The sequence below is a fragment of the Xiphophorus hellerii genome, chromosome 1, assembly GCF_003331165.1.
Source record: "Xiphophorus hellerii strain 12219 chromosome 1, Xiphophorus_hellerii-4.1, whole genome shotgun sequence".
NCBI classification, from domain to species: Eukaryota; Metazoa; Chordata; class Actinopteri; order Cyprinodontiformes; family Poeciliidae; genus Xiphophorus; species Xiphophorus hellerii.
In genome coordinates, this window is record NC_045672.1 from 15,298,445 (window position 1) to 15,319,531 (window position 21,087).

At 39.8% G+C, this 21,087-nt stretch overlaps 1 protein-coding gene across 3 annotated transcripts in view; it reads left to right on the forward strand.

Moving 5' to 3' along the window:
- The first annotated feature begins 231 nt into the window (after positions 1–231).
- The window catches only part of LOC116726867 (adenylate cyclase type 6-like), a 46,152-nt gene continuing 25,296 nt past the window's right edge, over positions 232–21,087 (forward strand). The window contains exons 1-4 of one of the 3 annotated variants that reach the window (XM_032573790.1): positions 232–348; positions 747–869; positions 5,483–5,659; positions 5,934–6,807. In XM_032573790.1, coding sequence (XP_032429681.1) covers positions 5,935–6,807 — 873 coding nt within the window. In that variant the 5' untranslated portion in view covers positions 232–348; positions 747–869; positions 5,483–5,659; position 5,934. Of the gene's footprint in view, positions 349–407; positions 870–3,124; positions 3,191–5,482; positions 5,660–5,933; positions 6,808–21,087 lie in introns of those variants that run through there. The other 2 variants (XM_032573798.1, XM_032573808.1) reach the window with 2 other exon arrangements.

The following is a 21,087-nucleotide window of genomic DNA, read 5'->3' on the forward strand; positions in this document are numbered from 1 at the left end:
CTCTCAGCCCAGGTAGAGAACTCGTCGCACTGTGGATAATAATATTCTCTTTCCAGCTCAGCCATCATCTTTTTATTTAGTTTTTAGGGTTGATTTACACGCATCACATGAAAACACTCTTAAAAAGTGGGATGAAGTTATATATCTTCTCCACTAGATAGAGCTCTCTGGCTTGATCTGATTTTCTTCCTGAGTTCAGTTTTTGTTACGGACCACCTGCCACTTTTGATCTGCATGTTTGTAACCAGGTCGAATCAGTGAGTTGATACTGAACCACCGTCAAAGCAGCATTGAAACCTGTCACCTCTAGGGGGACTGATGCGTCCAACGAAATGCAGTAGCCAACGAGTACGTATGTTCCTGCTTTTCTTACCTCATTAGGACTTTTGTTTTGGTGTGTGATTTCTGACCTTGTCGGCATAATTAGTCCTTTACTGGACAGGTTCCGGCGGTTCGGGTTGGTGCGGATATGTGCGCTGAGATGAGGCGTGGGGAAAGTGTTCGGTTTAATTATACGTACGGTTGAAGTTTTAGTTTGACTGAATGAATGGGAGTTAATGCAATGTCCAAATAAGGATAGCAGGTTATGTGTGTGTGAGTGAGAGAGGGACAGAGAGAGACGGAGAAAGAGAGAGAGAAAGAAAGAAAGGGAGAGAGCGACAGAGAGAGAGACGTCCGGATTGTAATGCTGAGCTCTCACTGGGAAGAGCGAAGACTGTCCCACTAATTTCCCTCCTGCTTCCCAGAGCCCTCTCCACTCGGACGGATCCGCATCTGAAGCGCGTCGCGCCGGCTGAAGCGGAGCTTCACTGCGGCGTTGGAGTTTCTCGTACATCGGATATATTCTGACATACATGGATATCCCGATGGTGAGTAGCCCACGGCGCTTCTCTCGGTCTTTTCTTCCGTGCATTGTAAATCTGTCAGAACTGAAATGCAGTCAGATGATACAGCAGTCGGAAAAAATGCCAACAGCTGAGCTGTACTACAGGCTTTCGGTGTTATAATGGTCTCGGTGGCGCTTAGCAGCCAGGACTGTTCTGCAGGAATAAACACAACAATGCTGCTCAGCATACCTACGAAAAAAAAAAAAAAAAAAAAAAAAAGGACACAGCCATTCTTTCACTTTTTCCAGTTTTCGCCGGATTTGTAACAAACGCGTTGCTTGACAGCTTTGGATATGACCTTATTCTTGTCCAGTGATCTGTTTGGAGTCAAAACATGATGAGGGAGAGGCCCGTGTACTCAATTCTGAGCAACCCAGACTCGATTATCAGCATGTAGTGAATGTTTATCTGCGCATACTGGTAGTGCTGATGGATCCACTTGCAGAATCTTTTACTTTTGATTCAGTTCTCCTCAGTTTGTTCTGCAGTCAGTGCGCTTCCAGGCTCACTTCAGCCCATCAGATCCAACTCTACGTCCACGTGAACTGTGGTAAAGAGAATACATGAGAACACGCAGAGCCATCGACTTTCCCCTGTAGGCTACTTGGTGCGTCCTGTTATGTAATGCGCCCCGGTTCGGCCGGCTGCCCGCAGCCATACCGGCAGGGCCTACACGTGTTATTGCCAAACATGTTTTCTAACATCAGGCTCAGCAGTGATGGCAGCAGGACTAATGGGCCGCGCCAAAACCTAAAAGAAAAGGGGGGTGGAAGGGAAAGCTATAATGACACCCCTTTAAGTTCTTTCGAGAATGCCTACATGGAAATTACAATCCTAATTTGTAATGCATGCAGGACAGCTGACTCCAATCTGCCCATGTGATGCAGATTCAGCTCATGATATATAGCAGATGTCTGTATGCAGACTACAGAATGTTTTCAGCACGAATCAGAGGACAGTCCTCAATTAAAAGCAACAACAAGTAAATACCCAAATGATGTCCATGAAGTCTAAGAATAGACAAATTGTGGAAGTTGTATATTCTTGGGCAACCTGGAATTCAGTGATACTGTTGTCCTATAAATGACAGGGAGTGGAGTTGATATGGGTGATATGGCTCACTGCCCAGGGTGACATTTTCCTCAAAGGACTGTGCAGCACTAAAAAGATTTTTACAAAAAGAAGAAAAAAGTTATGACAGTCGAACATGTGGGTTCTGTGTACATGCTCAGTATGAGGGATTTCTGCAAAGTTAATGACTCAGTGCAATAAACTGTATACTGTTGCCACATGGTTCATTAAGAGGAGGAGTTGCTGTAAAGTTGGTGACTCAATGCAATCATTTAAGTTTCCTTTAGAAAGAGAACTTTGGACAACTTGGCATAGTAAACTCAACTAACTGGTTTATTTATAACTAGGACTGAACTGGACATATATTGATCTATTTGTCTTATAAAGTGCTTTGAGCTGACATTTGTTTAGAATCTCGCAGTATAAATAAACTAAGTTCAATAAAAATAATCCATTGAAGGTGGGCGCTCACCTGTGTTATTACAATGTAAGCACTTTAGGAAAATATGGCCATATATAACTGGAGGTAAACAAAAGAAAATCCTGAAGGGATAATAAATTAACCTTTTTAATTTGTTTGAAAATAAAAAAGCAAACAAACAGGACTCTGATATTTTCCACTGAACAAACCATACCATCAATGACCAATGCCCTAAGGTGCAGTGCACAGCAAACCTATTAAAACATGTTTTATTCAGAAGCATTAACAATTATGATAAAACTAGCCACAGCTAGAGTTCAGTTATCTGTCTTTATTGGTTCACTTTAGCACAACACATCTAATGAGTGTTGAATATGAGAAATAATGGACATCAATAGACACGACTCACCGTGTTATTCTAGTTCAGACAAATTTTTGCTGTTTTTGTGTTGTTTTAAAGCAGGGGTGTCAAACCACAGTCCTCAAGGGCCGGTGTCCTGCAACTTTTAGATGTGCCTCTGCTCCACCACACCTGAATAGAATAATTAGGTCATTAGCAAGGCTCTGGAGAACTGATCTACACAAGGAGGAGGCAATTAAGCCATTTCATTCCAGTGTTTTGTACCTGTGGCACATTTAAAAACTGCCGGACACCTGCTCTTGAGGACTGGAGTTTGACACCTGTGTTTTAAAGTATTGAGGTGAAAGGGGGCTAGAAATCAACCTGTATGCCTTTGACCTGCAGAGCCTCTTTTCACACATGATGCAAGATGGACTCACCAAGCAAGAATAGCAACAGGATAATGTGAAAGTGAGTTTGATTTTAGAAACTTGTGTTATATATATCTTTATATATGGACAGACCACGATAAAGTGCACTGAGAAAAAAAGATTAATGCTCTTCATCCAAGTGTAGCTCCTTGTCTAACAGTGACACTTAAGAAATACATACTAGTCGTCCTACTGCACAGAAGTGCTTTACCTTTCAAAATGAGAGACGTTTGACCCATTTCATCAGTAACACTGAACATCAGCACCGTTCAGTTCCATTCCATACCTCATTTTGTTCCTCAAGGCCAGCTTGATTTTAAAAGCTTGCATGTGTGCAGGACGAAGCAGGCTTGAGTTGAGTTTTATGAAAGGCCAGAGGCAGTTTAGGGGCCCCCCACAGCTTTATGAAGGAGCTGCTATGCGAAAGAGACTATAGATTCCTATTCAATACCAAATTAAAGTGCTATTTCAATAAAAGTAATCTGGATTACTTTTCACTATCGCCATGTAAAATAACAAGAGTGGTCAATGCAGAACCAGATTGAACAGTGATTCTTTTCACATACTTTGAGATTTAATAAACCCTAGAACTGTTGTGAAAGAAAAAGAAAAGGTTAACACAAACTAAATTCCCTTTAGTTTGTGTTTGCATCGTGGGGATGGGTTGCAGAATGACCTTCAGGAGCACAAGTAGCCACTGCCATATTTTTGCAGGTGTCCCCATTGAACACAGAGAGCTTTGTTTGTGTAACATCTCCTATAGATATGAATTTAAATAAGAAAAGCTATGGATTTGCAACATGTTTATTTTCATATGTTATATTTTACTACAAGCAGTAGCTTGTTTTATATGGTGTTAGCTAGCTATTGAAAAAACAAATTGTTGCTTTCACAGCTTATTTCCATCTTACTCTAGAATAGTTTTACATCTAATAAGATGTTTATGATGCTTTCTCCTTGTGAGAAAAATACAGTGTTAGTTATTGCTTGCTTGTGTGAAGCACCGCTCTCCCCAAATCCCACACTAATGTTGACGAATGTACTTTCCCATCACTCATGTATTTCAGAGTCAGAATTTGAACCAGCTGTACATTTTATGCAACTCTCAATCTGTTGTTTTTTCTGTTGTGGTTGAGTAACTCATATTCAGGACTGGTGGAGATTATACATCTCTTTAAGCACCTTTTATTTGTGCTTTTCTTACGAATAGTGTCAGCTTATCGAACATAGCAGAGATTTGCTTATTAGGTTTGGAGGTTTGCAATGTCCTTGACACATGACGCTATAGTTAGCCATTAGAGGTAAAAGGAATGGGAGGAATTGGACAATTTAATCTGCATTGAAGAGTTCTTGGTCTTTGATGATGTCCAGTCACTGGGTTTTTGTTGTCAAATGAAGCACACCCATCCTTGACCACAGATGTTAGGGTAGAGTGCAGTGATAAAGAGAAAGCAGAACGCAGTCTATCTTTGATCCTAAAGCCTTCAGCGGCAAGTCCAGTAAAACAATAATCCCTGTAAAAGAATTGTTGAAATAGTTGTGTGTTTCGCTTTGTGGTTTGATGACAAATTGCCGTGATGGGCAACACAAGGACATTTTGCTGTCAACCACAAATACTTTTTTGTGCTAACAGAACAGCAACATATTTTGTCTGCCTGTTAGAAGCAGCTAATGTGGAAAAAATTAAAGAGCCAGATGACTATTGGCTCATCGACTCTCGAGTCAGAGTGACCTAAAGATGCACACACAAACTTACCAGTCACTATGACAAACTTCTTGCTTGTACCAACATGTCTTCAGGATAATTGTGTCTTTAGAAATGCCCTAATTCCCCTTGGCAAATATTCAGTAAGGTGTGAAATATTCCTAAGAGTTGTTGGCCCATACTGACATGATTGTATTATGTAATTGCTTCAAATCCATCATTTGAATCTCTTTGCAACTCATACCAAAAGTGTCCTATTGTACATCTTGAGACTGCTGATGTCATTGAGGTACAATGAACTAATTGTCATGTTTGAGAAACCGATTTGAGAGGTTAGACATGGCACATTGTCCTACAAGAAGAAACCGTCAGAAGATGGGTACACTCTGGTCGGCTGGACCGTTTATAAAATGTCCAATAAGAGGCCCCAAGCCTTCCAGGAAAATATCCACAATGAATCTACCACTACCAATCTGAATTATTGACAAAAGTCAAATGGTTAGACCAGGTTCTGACCAGACCATCGGAAAATTGCAACTGAAATTAAGACTCATGGTTTATCCTAACTCCTATTTGATGCTCATCGACATAAAATGTTCTTTGCGTGTGTGTTTTCTTTCCTTTTAGGTGATAAAAATAAGTGTGAGAAGTTGAATCTGAAGGAAACAAAAAAGAGAGCGACTTCAACTCACCCAAACCTCTGATGCCTCTGGCGACTCTGAGCTCATGTTGTGTCCTTGCTGGGATAAACAAGTGGCCTGGCCAAAGAGCACAGTGTTTCTACACACATTAAAGCCCACACAGGTGAGAGGTTCCTCAATGTTATACAGCTTAAATATTCTCCAGGAGCTACTGTGGCTCAGTTGGTAGAGTAGTCTGTATGCAACCGAGATTGTGGATCAATTCCGTCTTCCTTGTCCAACATGTTGAGCTGTATCAATGTATGAATGTTGATATGTTTACTAGAGTGACTGGGGGAATGTGACTCGAGTGTAAAGCTCTCTGAGTGGTCAGTATGACTAGAAAAGCACTTTGCAAATTCAGTAAATTTATCTGGTTGTCTCTTGGTTTTTGGCAGGATGTCGTGGGCCAGAAGCCTCTTCGTAGGCAGAGAGGATGACCACAAGACGGCATGGGGAGAGCGCAATGGCAAGAAGAGGAAGGACAGCTCATCACTATGCAACCCACGTTACATGAGCTGCCTGAAGGACTCGGAGGACTCAGAAGTCCCCAATGTTTCCCCCCAGTATTACCACTGTGAAGCAGGTGCAAGTGGGGGCAACTTTGGCCTGAGGTGTGGCTGGCAGGAGGACCACTATGGGAAAAGGGTGGTTGGTGTAGGAAGTCCCTGCGTGGAGGATGGAGAGCTGAAGGACAAACCAGAAGAGGAAGTAGGGGAATTAGCAGGGAGAAGGTGTAAGAAGATGACTGCTGCAGACTGCTGGAGATGGCTTATGTGGGTTTTTCAATCCAAAAAATTTCAGTCTGCCAAGCTGGAACGCCTGTACCAGCGCTATTTCTTCAGACTCAACCAGAGCTCCCTCACTATGCTAATGGGGATGCTGGTGGTAGTGTGTGGAGTCATGATTGCCTTCCACTGCGTCCACTCTGAACTTAATGTGGCCTACATCTTAGTGCTGTCAGTGGCCACGACTCTCTTTCTGGCCTTGATGGTCGTGTGCAACCGTAACGGCTTCCATCAAGACTACATGTGGATTGTGAGCTACCTGGTGATCGGGGTTCTGATAGTCCTGCAGGTTTCTGGGGTGCTGACTGTGTCCCCCCGCAGTGCCTCAGAGGGGCTTTGGTGGACGGTCTTCTTCGTCTATATTATCTACACTCTGTTGCCTGTCAGAATGAGAGCTGCTGTACTTAGTGGGACTGTGCTGTCCACCGTTCATATTCTCATCGCCTGGCACATCAACCAGGAGGACAAGTTCATTCTCAAACAGGTAAGTGAGAGCAGATCTGTGATAGTTTTAGAGCATATAAAGTATGAGTTATAAATTGTTGCCCTACTTTATATTTTTCATATTATGACAAAAAGAAAAAAAAAGATTTGTGTCACTTTTTTGTGTCACATTCTTTAATGTAGCAGGACAAGAGTATATGTTTCATATTTTATTTAAACTAGTGATCCTCATAGATCTAGTGACCTAGATCCTCTAGTGATCTAAGCAATTATGATTATGTGCATCATAATTTCTCAAAGCAATTATGATGCACACATCTCACCACTTCAATTAATTCTTATTTTATTTCATTGTATTTTATTTATTTTAATTTTATTTTAATGTTTGATTCATTTAAGCCTTCTTAGGATTAGATTAATTAACCCTTTAACTGCCACCCTCAAAATACTTGCATGTAAACTTGGTAGAGCTTTACATTAAATGTGAGATTTCCAAAGGCCTGCCAGGATTTCCAAATTCAATATATCACAATACAGCCAGAATTGAGCTCTTCAATAGTATAAACCAGAGCATTTCGCTGTATTATGCTTAGCAATCAAGCATAAAATCACTCGGTACGTCTCTTAACCACTGACTACGTTGCACAATGTGACTAAATAATACCACAGCACAGAAAAACCACATTGTTTAGTGACGTTTGTATTTTTAATTTGGTATGAGATCCTTATGGCCTTACGACAAAAAAAAAATAATCTTATTTCAAATTACATTCTATATGTGATGGTAAATTTGTAAGAAGCGAAAAGGAAAACATTCCCAACATGCTTGTCACCATACAGTTGAATACAATGTTGTCACTGTGGTGAGCAGTAGAAATGGCCTACTTTCTTGCCTCGACACAAAAGGACAAACATTGTACTGACTCCTCAACCACTTTTCCGTGTCAAAGGTGCCGTACTAAAAGTAGAAAGTTCTCTAGATCTCTGCAGCTTTTCAAATTAGGTTTTTAATGAGCCCATGTTTTGTCCTGTGGGGCAGCTACAAGCAGTTCTTTGGGATTTGTGGAAGGTCATCTGGGTTGAATGAGCCCGATTAACTGCATTGTCAAGGAATATCATGATAATGTAGCATGGTGCCATTCAGCCCGAATTCCCCTAAAACAAGGAGTCTATTGTAGTTAAATGAAACAGGGTGGGGTGGGATGCTGGGATTGTGCAATTCATTTTATGGAAAACAGGATCATTACTTCTTCACTTTGGAGCCAGATTGTAATCGCTTCATCTGGAAGCACACTGGAAACATTTCTTGCACATTTTATATTTGTTTTTGTGTCTTTAGTCCTTTTGCTCCCATTTAATCTTTTCATAAAGTAGATGTTTGCCGTTGTAAAGTTGGTTTTGGTTTTAAAAGCTCATATTAACTCCACAGGCGTTTGGCTAACAAACACTATTCTCACCGGTTAGTTCGAAATACCTTTCTCAGATTAGCCAACATGCCATAAGCACAAAATGCACGAGTTTGGTCCATTTAATATCCCAGAATATTGATCTGTCATATTTACAGTTGTAAATTTATTCCAGTAATATTAAAATGATCTTGGAGTTTGAGCCAGCATGTTTTTATGTAATATCACTTTTTAAAGCATCAAGAGCTCATGCTAACTTGGTTAGATTGTTTATACGCAGGTCAGAACCATTTTTTAAGGATATTAGTAAGACAACTACTTACTAACTGGGAAACAAATTCAGTTTATTAGAAATATCCTATGTATTTTTCTTGCCATTTTGTAGGCTGCTAAGTGAACCAAAGTTCACTTTATGTGTTAGCGTGAAATGGAAAATTCCTTCAGCTTGAGGTGATAAACACACATGTTGGAGGGTTGTAGGAGTTAGAGAAAAAGTGTTTGCATAGGAAAATTTAATCTCAAGCAAAAATCAGCTGCAAAATTCCTAAATTGAGAAGTTGTATTAATTTTTTTTGTTTGTTTTTGTTGTTTTGGTTGTCAAGCAATGAGAGGAAAAAAGAGACAGTCTGAAAAAAGGTCATATTGACATTACTCCTAGTCTGAACAGGGTGACGAGCGGCTCAATGGTTTGATGCTGATGTCTACTTTGGCCCTGGCTGGCTGCACAGATCTGCTGTTGATAGACTGTTTGAGATCTGGACTTTCACCACAAAACGTTTCATGTTGTTTGAACAATCAGTGAGAGGACGAGAGTCCTAACAGTTGGACAGTGAACTTGGTACAATGTTTTTATGGCTTACAACGAAACACTGTTTCTTGTTTTCCATTGTGCTATTGCAAGAAGAAAAATGGTGGTGCCTTAATAACAATTTGCCGTCCGCCAGTTTGAAGAGTTATTCTGTGGCAATCTCAAGAACAATTACTAGTTTTACTTTAGTACTTCAAATCTAACAGCAACAGTCTCATGTTACATTCCCCAGATCATAGAGCATGAAGAGAGTTTTACTATATTTTGTAAGGGGTGCTGGAAAACACAAGTTAAAACAAAATAATTTAAACTGCTTGGAAAAATTAAAGAACTGAGTCAGGAATTTAGTTTATGGATTTGGAGGTAAATATTGGCTGTCAGTGCAGCTCTTTATTTTAGCATGATATGTGATGTTAAATAAACAGACAGCAAGAAGAGACAGTGAAGCTACCACAAGTGGGGCAGGGAATCCTGTTTGTTAGAAGATGGACCAGTTAGTAATGTTTTGTTTTTTTCCATCCATGTGCATCATCAATACAATTGAGACACATCTAACTGAACAGGAACATACTACACCTAAGGATTGGGACATGTGAGAATATGGAAATTACGTTATTTTTGAGGTGGGGCTCCATTAAAAATTCAAAGGCAGAAATATCTTACCTGTGGTAGATAACTGTTGTATAAGTCCATATGACGTGGTCCAAAGGCTAAAGCTAATGCAAGAAAGCTACCAAGACAAAGAAGACTTTTGCTGTTTTGAAACAATCTTTACCTTAAAACATGTCATAGAGGTTTATGCGATCCTTATCTTATGAACCTTTAAACTACTATCATGTTTGCACTGGATGGGTATTTGTACAGAAGCTGTTGAGTATTTACAGAGGAAATAAGAGGTGGAAACTCATGAGACATTTATGTAGAACACAGCATGAAAAACATTTAAAACCTGAATAACTAGCATACAGAAAATTAAGGCAGTCTAAAACTTGGTAGAAGTTCAGCTAAACTGCCATAACATGTTACCTTTTTACGTTTACATCAGACACTTTAAATATTCTTTTCTAAGTGTGCGGCACGCTCAAAACTGGAACGTAACCTTCCAGTGCAGAACTGCAAAAGGTTAAATCACGTTCACATAAACATCTGGGACATGTTTTAGACTGGAGTTGTTTAATGACGATAGAAGTCAGCTGCAGCCTTTGCAACAAGCTATTCTGGACTGGATTATTTATACAAAATGAAGCCTCATTGACAGGAGGTAGCAGTAGCAGAAAGTCCAAATGATGATACACAAAAGCAGGTACTTGAGCAACAAGAAGACAAAGACAAAGCACTGGTAGAAAATGATGACAAAGCACCTTCAAGAACAAAGGGACCTGTGGAGTAAATTTAATGAAAAGGCAGATGGTGCCAATCAGCTAACCCAGTCCAGGTGACAAACAAGTCTGAGTTTTTAACAAATAGCTGAAAGAAAATAAGAACAACCAAACCAGTTTCCCATAAAAGGGGGTCTTTGTGTTGCTCTTCTTCTGGTTCGTCATCCCTCATGAGCCAGCCTGTTCTCCCATTTGTCGTTTTCCTGCAGAGATATTCATACAGGATCAGATCAGTTCAGAAGAGAAACGGACGACACGGAGAACAAAAGAAGTCTTTGTGAGGGACCTCCGCCACGGAGAAGGGGAGGTGGTTGTAGGGGACGGAGGTTGTGGGCTTTGACTGTGGTGACAAGTGGAAAACCATTGATGTTGAACATGAATAAAATGAACCGCTGACTCACCCTTATGTCAAAGACCCACCAGTCTCTTCTCTCTCCTTCTCTGAGTCATATTTCCATGTTCACAAAACCCCTCTCACATGGAGTGGCCTTTTTCTTTCACAACAGGGAGAGATTGAGCTCGTGCTACTCGTGGGGATTGCTTCCATTGATCCCAGCTTTTCAGCACTCTGCACCGGTCCGCTTTCCTCTGCTCTGTAGGGTCTCTTCAGATAACTGCAGAGAGATGAATGTGTAGCAGCTCTCAGGAACAGGGATGCAGCACTGCTGCTGTTCACTAAAAGTTTCTCCAGAACCCTACAGGGGAACGGTTTAATCGCTCTTAATACAGTTGTCGCCTGTTATGATATAAGAAGAGACATCTGCCAGGTTCTGTGAGGCTTCCTCTTTGAAAACAGCTGTGTTGGTTTTAGCATTATTCATTTGCACAACACATCCGGATAAATTATATAAATTACACGCATTTTCCAACGCATTAAGTTGGTTCCATCTATCATTGATTGAGTATTGATGGATACAGCTTGTTCCATGCCTGCAGATTGTGCAAACCCACCTCCAGATGTTTATTCATGGAGATTGCTTTGGTTAGAGCTCTGAAGGCTTCACAGCTTCATGTTTTCACCACTCCCTTGTCTGTGTTTCTGTTTCCAGCTTGTAAATTTAAAGAAGGTGTTGGCTCTTACTTTAACATTCTCTATAGTTTCTGAAACAGACAAACAACAAGAGTTAGGAGTGCTTCCCTACAGGTCTTTAGTTATTGCAGACAGTTAGCTTTAAATTATTAAGATTATTCATGCGCGTCCTGGGAGAAAGAATCAGCTCACATTATAATAAAACTTGTTTATTTATGTGTATTTCTTTTTCTTTTTTGCTCCATCTCTTGAAACCATAATTGTTTCTATTCCCTTGATAACATTTCTTGCAAACTTGAGTGTGAGCTGAGTGAAAACTGAACAACATTTTTGGAAAGTTTGCAAGGAATTTTTATTGCTTAAATCCCTTCAGAGTCGTAGCGTTAGCACAGAATGGTTGGTTTTTTCAGTGCCCTTCAACTGCTCTACATTTTTGTCGAATTACAACCACCATCTTCAGTGTATTTTATTTCTTGTTTTATTTAAGATGAGATAATTCAGAGGTGAAAATAACATAGTCCATAACTCCAAAATTATTTTTAACTAAAGTTTGTAAAGTGTGACATGAGCTTACATTCAGTCCCCGTCAATGAATACGGGGACGCAAAATTTTACAATTTTGCGTCGTAAAATTTTGTCGACCAAATTTTACGATGCAATTGCAGGTGCAAAGTCTTTTAAGGTATGTTTTGACCAGCGTTGTAGATCTAGAGACTTAACGTTTTGCTAATCTCTTATGACAAACCAGATCAAACTCTGTCAGATTGTATGTAAAACATCTGTAAACAAATCTGTTGAAAATCCGTTTTCAAACTGTTAACCAAAGATGTTTGGTTAGATTAGGGTCTGGCCTTTCTTTAACGATTAGAACGCATGTGGGGAGATGAATGTGGCTCGCTGTAGTCCTGGCCTTTTGTCCCCAACTTTTAGTGTCTGTTGAGGCAGCCTGACTGACGTGAAGGTGATTAGAATAGGCACTTGGAGTATGACACTGTGGAAAGATCACAGTGACTATTAACCTAACTACAGAGAGGTTAGGATTTAACCTTCTCTATACAGTTACTCCAATTCTGTCTAGACATCTCCACACTCTCTATGCTAATGAATTGATGCACAGTTAGCAGGTGGGGGAAGAATATTTCTGCCTTGATGCCTAAAATGTTATGACCAGCAATACAGAACATTTTTTAACTGAGCTTCAATCTATAAACTCTCTGCTGCAAATCTGGAAGCCACTAGAGCGCAAATAATGACCAATAACAAATAATGAACACTAACATTAGCTGGCTGTCACATTCAGAATAACCAACATTTCCATTTACAGTAGCAGTTTTTTTTTTTTTTTGTAAACCAGCCAGATAGGATCCAATCATACCAAAATAACTCAAACAGAAAGAATAACCTTTTTATACATAAATACCAAAACAATTCAACCATAAGAAGTGATCAAATTCCTTTTATTATTTTGCAAATTTTTCCTAATAAATAATTTTTTCTAATTAACACATCTTGAAATTTTAACTTTATTCCAGTCATCCTAAGTAGGATTAAAGGTGGTGCTGAGGTCTCAGACGTCTGTGTGTTTGGATGTTTTTGTTTCTATTGAATACGTTTTTAAGTAACATTCACATGCCTACGCATAATGCTCAGACTTCTTATCTGACTTGTAATAATTTACAAATAATAGACATTCATATACATATTTACAAGAAATGTAAGCTGTTCATGATTGGTAGGATACATTTAGATATTCAAATACTAAATAAGAGAATTCTTTGACAGAGCCTGATCTAAAGGCTTTTGTTTTAGTTCCTGCATGCTGATCCAGCATTAAAGGAATAACCTGTTCTTTTGGCACTTTGTTATGGGCTCAACGGAAATGTGTCTTAATGGAAACATACAGATTCTTCAGCTTAACACCGCTAAGAAATATACCAATCCATGAAATATCATGAGTATTACTCAGTCCGACATTATTCGTTTAGTTCAGAAGACAACGACTGAGCAGATGCTTAAGTTACCGAACCTTGTAGGCAGTGATTTATGGAGAGTGGAGGTGAGAAGCATGTGTAAAACTCACAGGTTTCTTTTAGAAAATGACCTGTGCTCTCTGACTGCAATGTTATACTGAAAATGAAATCGCTGATTGCCTGTTCTCTATCTCAGTACAGTTGATTTTCATGATCTGGGTTTTTGTTGTTTTTAGCGGTGTTAAAATGTCTGTTTGGCTTCTTGACTGGAACATTTTAGAGGCAGAGGCTTTGAAAATAATTTCTCAGAGACCAAAATTGAAAAAAAAAAAAAAAATCGTTTCTCATATTGAAGTCACTTTTCCGTAGAGGGAATTCTAATAAATAGTATGTGTACTGAATTGGCCTTTTCATTTCATGCCACATTTAAAGATACAACTCAGAAATTGCACTTGTAAATGATCAGTTTTTTATGTAATTTAAATAGTAAATAAAAACAATAGAATAGAAAGTTTAATGCAGAAATATGGGCGAGCGACCTGCAGTTTCTCTGCAGTGTTGATTTTTCTGCCTCTTCTTTTTCGTCTTGACGATCCTCCTCAGATTCTCCTCAGATGGGGTTTGGGTCATGTGAGTGTGTCGGTGGTTGTGGTACCGTGGTCATTAAAGCACCGTTTGGCATTGTGGGTAGTTGCCAGTTCCTGTTGGAAAATGACATCAGCACATCCATAAAGCTTGTCAAAAGAGCGAAGCATGAAGTTCTCTAAAATGTCAATAGTGATCAGGGCCTACATTCATTTTTTTTATTTCTTCCATCTGCCACAGACATCTCCAGTGAAGTGATTACTGTCAGAGTTTAGCTCTCATCTTCCTGCAACTGCAGCTGTTGAGTTTTCTCAGTTGAGTTTTCTTCTGTTTCATAAAACTCACTGGCCCTGCAGCTTACGCTAAGCATTGAGTTATTTGATTTTTTTTTTTTTTTTGAGAAAACATCAGTGTTTCTGACCGGATTATTTTGTTTTTGTGGAGGGGAGAGCTGGAGTCTAACCAGGTAACAGCGGATAAGGGAGATGTAGCGGATAAAACACCAAAGAAAGCATATCCTTCCTTTCTCGCTGATGATAGCTGTGAAATTCCCCATTTTATTGTGGATTCCATTTTGTTTATTAAATTCTGTGATTCTGTCCACATTTTGCACGTAGCAGAAATTGCAGTGTCCTATAATTATAACAGTGTGATGATAAAAACAGTAAATACAGGGAATATCTGTAAAATGGTAAATAATTTTTGCTAGCATAGTACCTACAAAAAATTGTACAAAGAGAAAGTTGCGGAGGTTGGTGTGGTTTATGTGACTGAAATGGTGAGAATGTTTCCCACAATTCTTTTGGTTCAAACAACACTGTGGCTCAAATAATAAACCTACCCAACCTCGGGGTGGAGACTCTTTCATTACTGTATTACAACTACAAACAGAGAGACCAACACGGATAATTTCCGTTGCTGCTAGTGGGAAAAATTAGGATTACCATTAAGCCGTACATTTCTTTTAAATCCAAAGGGAAATAGCAACCCTGCTTATAATCACGGACCAGGAAGTGCAGGCTTCTAATAACAGTTCATTGTTTACCAGTAATTTGACTCTGCAAAAGTAAATACAAGGATCAAGGCTGAACTGTCATAATAATCAGTAATATACAGTAAAAATCCTTATGCTGTTAAATTGTGGCATGCATGATTATGGATAATTCGTCTCTTGCTGAGTGCACTGTCCGTTCCAGTTATGGTGGCATGGAAGTTGAATGCCTCCTTTGTCAAAGGTCACCATCACATTAGCCGACTGTCTTTTGTTATTCCCACTACCCCAGCTGTAATTACACACGGGAAACACTGACACTTTATGACAGACTGGCATGAGATTGTGCTTTCTGAGGCGAGGCTGTAGCAGCACGTTCACTAGCTGTGCACAAATAGACACCCGACTTCCTCCCCCTGATATGTACACATGTCTGGCCAGCTCCTGTTTTTTATTGTCAGGGATATCATTGTCCCCATTAAACTTGATGTCTCCTCAGCAGCTACCTGTAAAACAGGAAGAAAAAATATATATATATTTTGATGCTTTGTCCAGTTTGTGCAGATTTCTCCCTCAGACTCACAATAGTGTTTTTTAATGAATGATCTTTAGCACAAGGCCTTGGTCCCATGATTTTATTTTCACACACTCAGAGTAAATCCAAATGAAGTTGGAATTTATAATCCCCCCCACTAAAATGTGAAAAGCTGATTAGATGGATTGTTTAGTGTAACAATTATAGATCCCAAAAATGTCTCTCCTTTCACTGCCGATTGCAATGTCCTACTCTCTGTTTTCTTACTGTTCAGTCCGTGTGAACCACATTTCCAGCGGCATTTGTTTGGGAACACCACGGCACAGCAGAGTGCAAAGTAGGGAGAGCAGAACATCATAAATCAAAGGTCATATACATGCAATGCAGCTCATGCTTTGCTCTTTCAAGCATAGGTTGAAACTCTACACTTGGGCTCATATTCTCATGAAACACCGGTTTCATAAACATGTTACATGACTCCCTTCCACTGTGGTCCTGAATTTGTGCTAAAAGCCGGATGTGTCACATTCATGAATTCAGTATCAGCCCATCCTTGACTAAGCAGCTTGTGGACTGAAAATATATATTTTCTGCTGTTTAAACTATAACCTGTTGTCCTTGTATTGATCTGTGTACTTTGTAGTAAAAGCCAATATCGTGCACAGTTCAGGAGAATGAACTGCTAAAGTTTTGCTGTTGCTGTCAACAGATGCACAAAGAGTCACAATGAACATAATTTACTTTTATTTGACTACTACAAATGAAGGTAATTCAGATTAAAGCAAAGTTTTTGGTCATCACACCCCAACACACACAGTAACTTGAGAGACAACCCATTCTGAATCAAGATCTGATGATCTATGAACGTCAGTTTTCAAGTCTGGACATGGATTTAATTGGATTAAAGTCTGGACATTGACTGAGGCATTCTAACACATAGACATGTTTTGAATGAAACCAGAATATTCAGCTCCAGCAACATTTCCAACACATGTGAATAGTTGTTTTTAAAAGTTGACAGTGAGTCTTGGGGACTGGAGTTTGAGACATTTGATCAAACTGTTGCCAGCCTCAAAATTTTTTACAATGTCCAAAATGTTTTCTTCTTAGTCAGCTCTGCATGCTTCTGTCTACACTGCTGAAAAGGTATCTTCACAACATAATGCTGCCAGAGCCATGCTTCAGTGTCATGTTGTGGTCATTGTGTGACTTCTGAAGGCAATTCCGAATTGAACTTGGACTTCATGTAGAGGAATCAAAGCAAAGTTTTACAAATAAAATTGAAATATTTACTTTCCATTTAACTCTTATGCACCATTTGTGTTGGTCCTTGATGTAAAATTTAGTGTGTAACCTGAGAAAAGGTTAAAAACGTTCAAGTTTTGTTGCTTCTGCAGGTCACTTTGCTTTCCGGTTTTACAGCATTGTCTAAATATTCATGCTAAGTTGCTCTGTCTTTAGGTGCAAAGGTGGCCTCATGTTGTGCTTAAAAGGAGATCTTATAACAGTCGATCTTTGAATTCCTGGATGTTTAGCTCAGACTCAAAACAGTTAGTTGATTTGGACTGTGTTAAGGTCTGGACTCCTTAAGACAGTCCAAATCAGCAAAAGGTGGCCAAACTTACAGTGACTGATCGCCTGGCGTTCCTCTGGCTGTGGTGTTGTAGTTGCAGCTGTGCCTACGAGGATCTCAGCGGACAGGAAGTGGAGGGTTGGTGAAAACACAGCTGGGAGGAGGGTGTCATGTCCAGCTCTGCCCTCTGCCTGCCCGCTCTCCCCTCCTGTCCGTCCAGACAAACAGCGAGGGAGCCAGAGCCCTGTGAAGCCAGGACGTTATGACACACAGCGAGTGCTGTGCTCTGAATCTGCTTCATCTAATGAGTGATAATTGGAAAAGGAACAGAAGAAGGCATTTCTTCTAGTCTTCTTGTACAGGGGTCAGCAGCCTATACAGCCTAAAAGAGTCATCTTTTTTTTTTGCTTTTGTTTCTACTAAGTTAATCAAAGCCACAAAAGTCACATTTCTCTTCAGAACATATTTTTGTGTGAGAATGATGGCTTAATTTCAGTGTTTAGGTTTTAGAACAAAGAAAAATAAGAAACCAGGAAGAAATACTGCATGAAAACTGATCTATGAATGAACTTGAATGGTTAATATGTGTTTTTTTCTTTTTACCTTTTATAAGTAATAGTAGTTTGACCAGCTTATTTCACAGACTATTACATGTGTTTGCTTTTGTCCTCTTTTAAACTAAGCAGATTTTGGTTAGGTGATTCAGTTGGCTGCACATATTTTGCTTTGTCATTTGCCAACTGGAGTTTTAAAACACTGCTCCCTTAGTAGGACTGAGTTCGGTTTGCCAAACTGAAATATATCCAAACAACCAAATGTGTTTTATTTCTGAGAGAGGGAAAAGGATAAAAGCCTTCTTTCTGTCAGCTGGAAACCATTTCACTGCAGCAGGTGCTGGTAAGGGCTGCGTTACCCTACGCTCCATACAGCTGGGGGACACTCCAGTCACTCCATCACTTTCTCTGGGACATTAAACCACAGGATGGAAATGCCCTCAAATATTTGTAGCTGAAACTGTAATTTATTTAAAACCTTTGAGACCACAAACTGGTTCAGAAAACTAAAACTGAAAGCATTTCTTGGGAACAGCTGTTATTTAGCATTTCCCTTCGAATACTGAGACAAAGGTAACAAGAAGTCAAGAAAACCACAGTGGGCTTTTTTTAGTTCATGTGTTTGGTTTATTCAATAGTATCAGTACACTGTAAGCATGTGAAGCTGTAGTCAAATTGCTTGTTTGTTAACACAAGCTTGGCATTAAAGCTGATTCTCATTATTTTATGCTGTAAAATTAAAACAGAATGGATGTTGCTGAAAGCAGAAACAAAGTATCAAACCTCAAATTTCCCTTCAAAACCTCAGGTTCCACATGTTGTTCAGACAAAAAAAATAACGGGAAACAAAAAGAATGCAAAATGATTAATGTGCCTGCAGCTAGGCCTTGAGCTCAGAACCTGTTGGTTAGTTTTCTGCAGTGAGAAGCCAGAGACTAACAAAATTCATGAGACAAAGTAATGCAGTCTTCCTGCTTCATTTTTTAGGGAAACAGCCTTGCTCCAGGTTTCAAATAACAATACAACAACAAAAACACAGTTCTTTTTGTGTTACATTTGTTTGTTAAGTTGTCTGTTAGTAGCCAAGAAACCCTCTGTGGTTTTGTGGACTCTTGATTACCTTTTTCTCAGCATTCAGAGGGTAAATACAGATAAAGTTCCCAGAAGAAGCTGTAAAATCAGAGCCGCCCAAATGCATTCTGTCTGAAAAAGGAAGAAGGTAAACGGAGAAAAGCTGAATAGAGAGGGATATTATGATTTTTATTTAAAGTTAACACTACAGAGTAAATAAAACTTTATTGGACTATCTGGGCCTTATCTAAGATTGTGCCCTTAACTCTTCTACCTTAATGTGCTGCGGTCAAATGTTTGTAGGAGAAAGCTGTAAAACCAGGAGCCCTTCAATCCACAAGAAGGAACAGGCAGAAATAAGTGAGACAAAAATAATATTGTATTTGTAAAATTGATTTTTTTGAGCATTATGTCATTTTATTATGTTATTCCCTCATCAAAAACATTCCTGGAGTGTTGCTTTGGTTCTTCTGCATGTTTGAGCAATCCTTGAATCTCCCCTGGTAGCCATTCTGGGTGTAGAAATGTTTGCTGTAGGGGCGTGCTGTGATGGCGTAGGGGGTAGTGCGACCCACGTTTGGAGGCCTTGAGTCCTCGAAGGTGCTGTCGCGGGTTCGATTCCCGGACCCGGTGACTTTTGCTGCATGTCTTCTCCCCTTTCCTGTCAGCCTACTTTCATATAAGGGACACTAGAGCCCACAAAAATACCCTCTGGAGGGGAGAAAAAGAAATGTTTGCTGTCACCTTTTCCACAAAGCTCCTCCCTGCAGCTGCAGTCTCCAGCCGAGCCTCCACCTAAGAGACCCCCCCCTCCCCCCTGCCTCCCACCACTCAGCTCCTACCGACTAGCGGCAGCAGCAGCAATTAGCAAACACCTGGCAGAACTGCTTATCTTACAGCTACTACTTCTCAGTCCAACGGTCCCAAGAAACAGCATAATAGAAAAGCATTGTTGTGATGACATGTTGTGTTGGAAAGAGCAGGAGCTTCTTAAAGAGACAGAGGCCAATTTCTTTTAAGGTGTGTTTGATATGTACACCAATTTTATGACAACTTAAGGCAACATAGATACTTGATTGTGCAATAAAATGGAACTGTTCCTAGAAAATACATAATACTGCTATTTTCTTCTGTTTGGTTGCTTTTGCCAGACAACCTGAGGTATCGCTGACATTTTGCTTTCACCAATCGCCATTTCTCATCCTAGTATTATTTCAGGGTTTATTTTTGAGACAGATGTTCAGCTTGTCTTCAGCCCAGATTAGCTTCGTGGAATTTGCCTCAGTTTTTTGCAGAGATCACTTTGACGTCTCACAGGTCGCCTGAGACTAATTTTGGTTTGGCCCGAGTCCTGACGAAAACAAAACTCTGATTCCAGTCGGCGGGGACCCAAGATGGCAAAGACAGCCACCCACACCCCAGTGCGGCGTTCATCTTTATAAGGAAAAGCATTTTTCTCTGTCACTAATTATATATCATTGTAAGCCGCAGAGTGATAGCAGCTAGTTCCACAAAGTCTCTCACCATTGCCTATTTTTACCACGCTATCTTTTTAGGCATTCATCCACACTGTGTGACTCTCATCTGTTATAAATTCAAAAAGTTGCAGATGCCTATCAAAGGTCATTTGCTGGAGAGTCGCCTTCATGTCAGCAGCAGTCAGTGTCCCCAGAGTCCATGTGTTGACTTGTGGGACGTAGCACTCTGGCCTTTCAGAGTTTAAGCTCCAGCTTAGAGTACAGAGTACAGAGAATATATCGACTTTTTTAAGCTTAGAAAGACTCCTGCATTGCTTACGGGGATGAGACATTTTAGAAAATATATTACGCTTATTATACACAAAAGTATTCATACTCTGCAAACCTTTTCACGTTTCACCAAGTTATCTCAAGAGGTTTTGGGGGAGATTTTATGTGACGTAGATCAAAACAAAGTAGTTGGGAACTGCCCGGACTGCAATGTTATGGTCTAGATCAAAACATTTTTTAGGTTTGATTTGGCCTAGTTAAAGTCCAGATCAAAAACCAATTGTAAAGCCAGAAAATTAATATTTGCTGATGCTCTTCATCCAGTGACTGTGCTTGAGCTATTTTGAAAAGAAGAATGGTTGGAGAAAAAACTATTCCCTCCAAATGTGGACAGCTTGGAGAAACAAAGGACATGTCAGAGAGTTGCAGGGGTAATTACAGCAAAAGGTGGATTTACAGAGGGCTGAATCACTGTGGCTGAATACAAATGTGTGCCACACTTTTCAGATTTGTAGACTTCTAAAAAATATATTTATTTCTGTCTTTCCACCTAACAATCTTGCTCTACTTTGTGAAGTGCATCACATAAAATCTCAAATAAACACCTTGAAGTTTGTTGATGCTGTGTGATGTTTCCCAAGCACTGTGTGACGTCAGTTCTTAGTTTTCA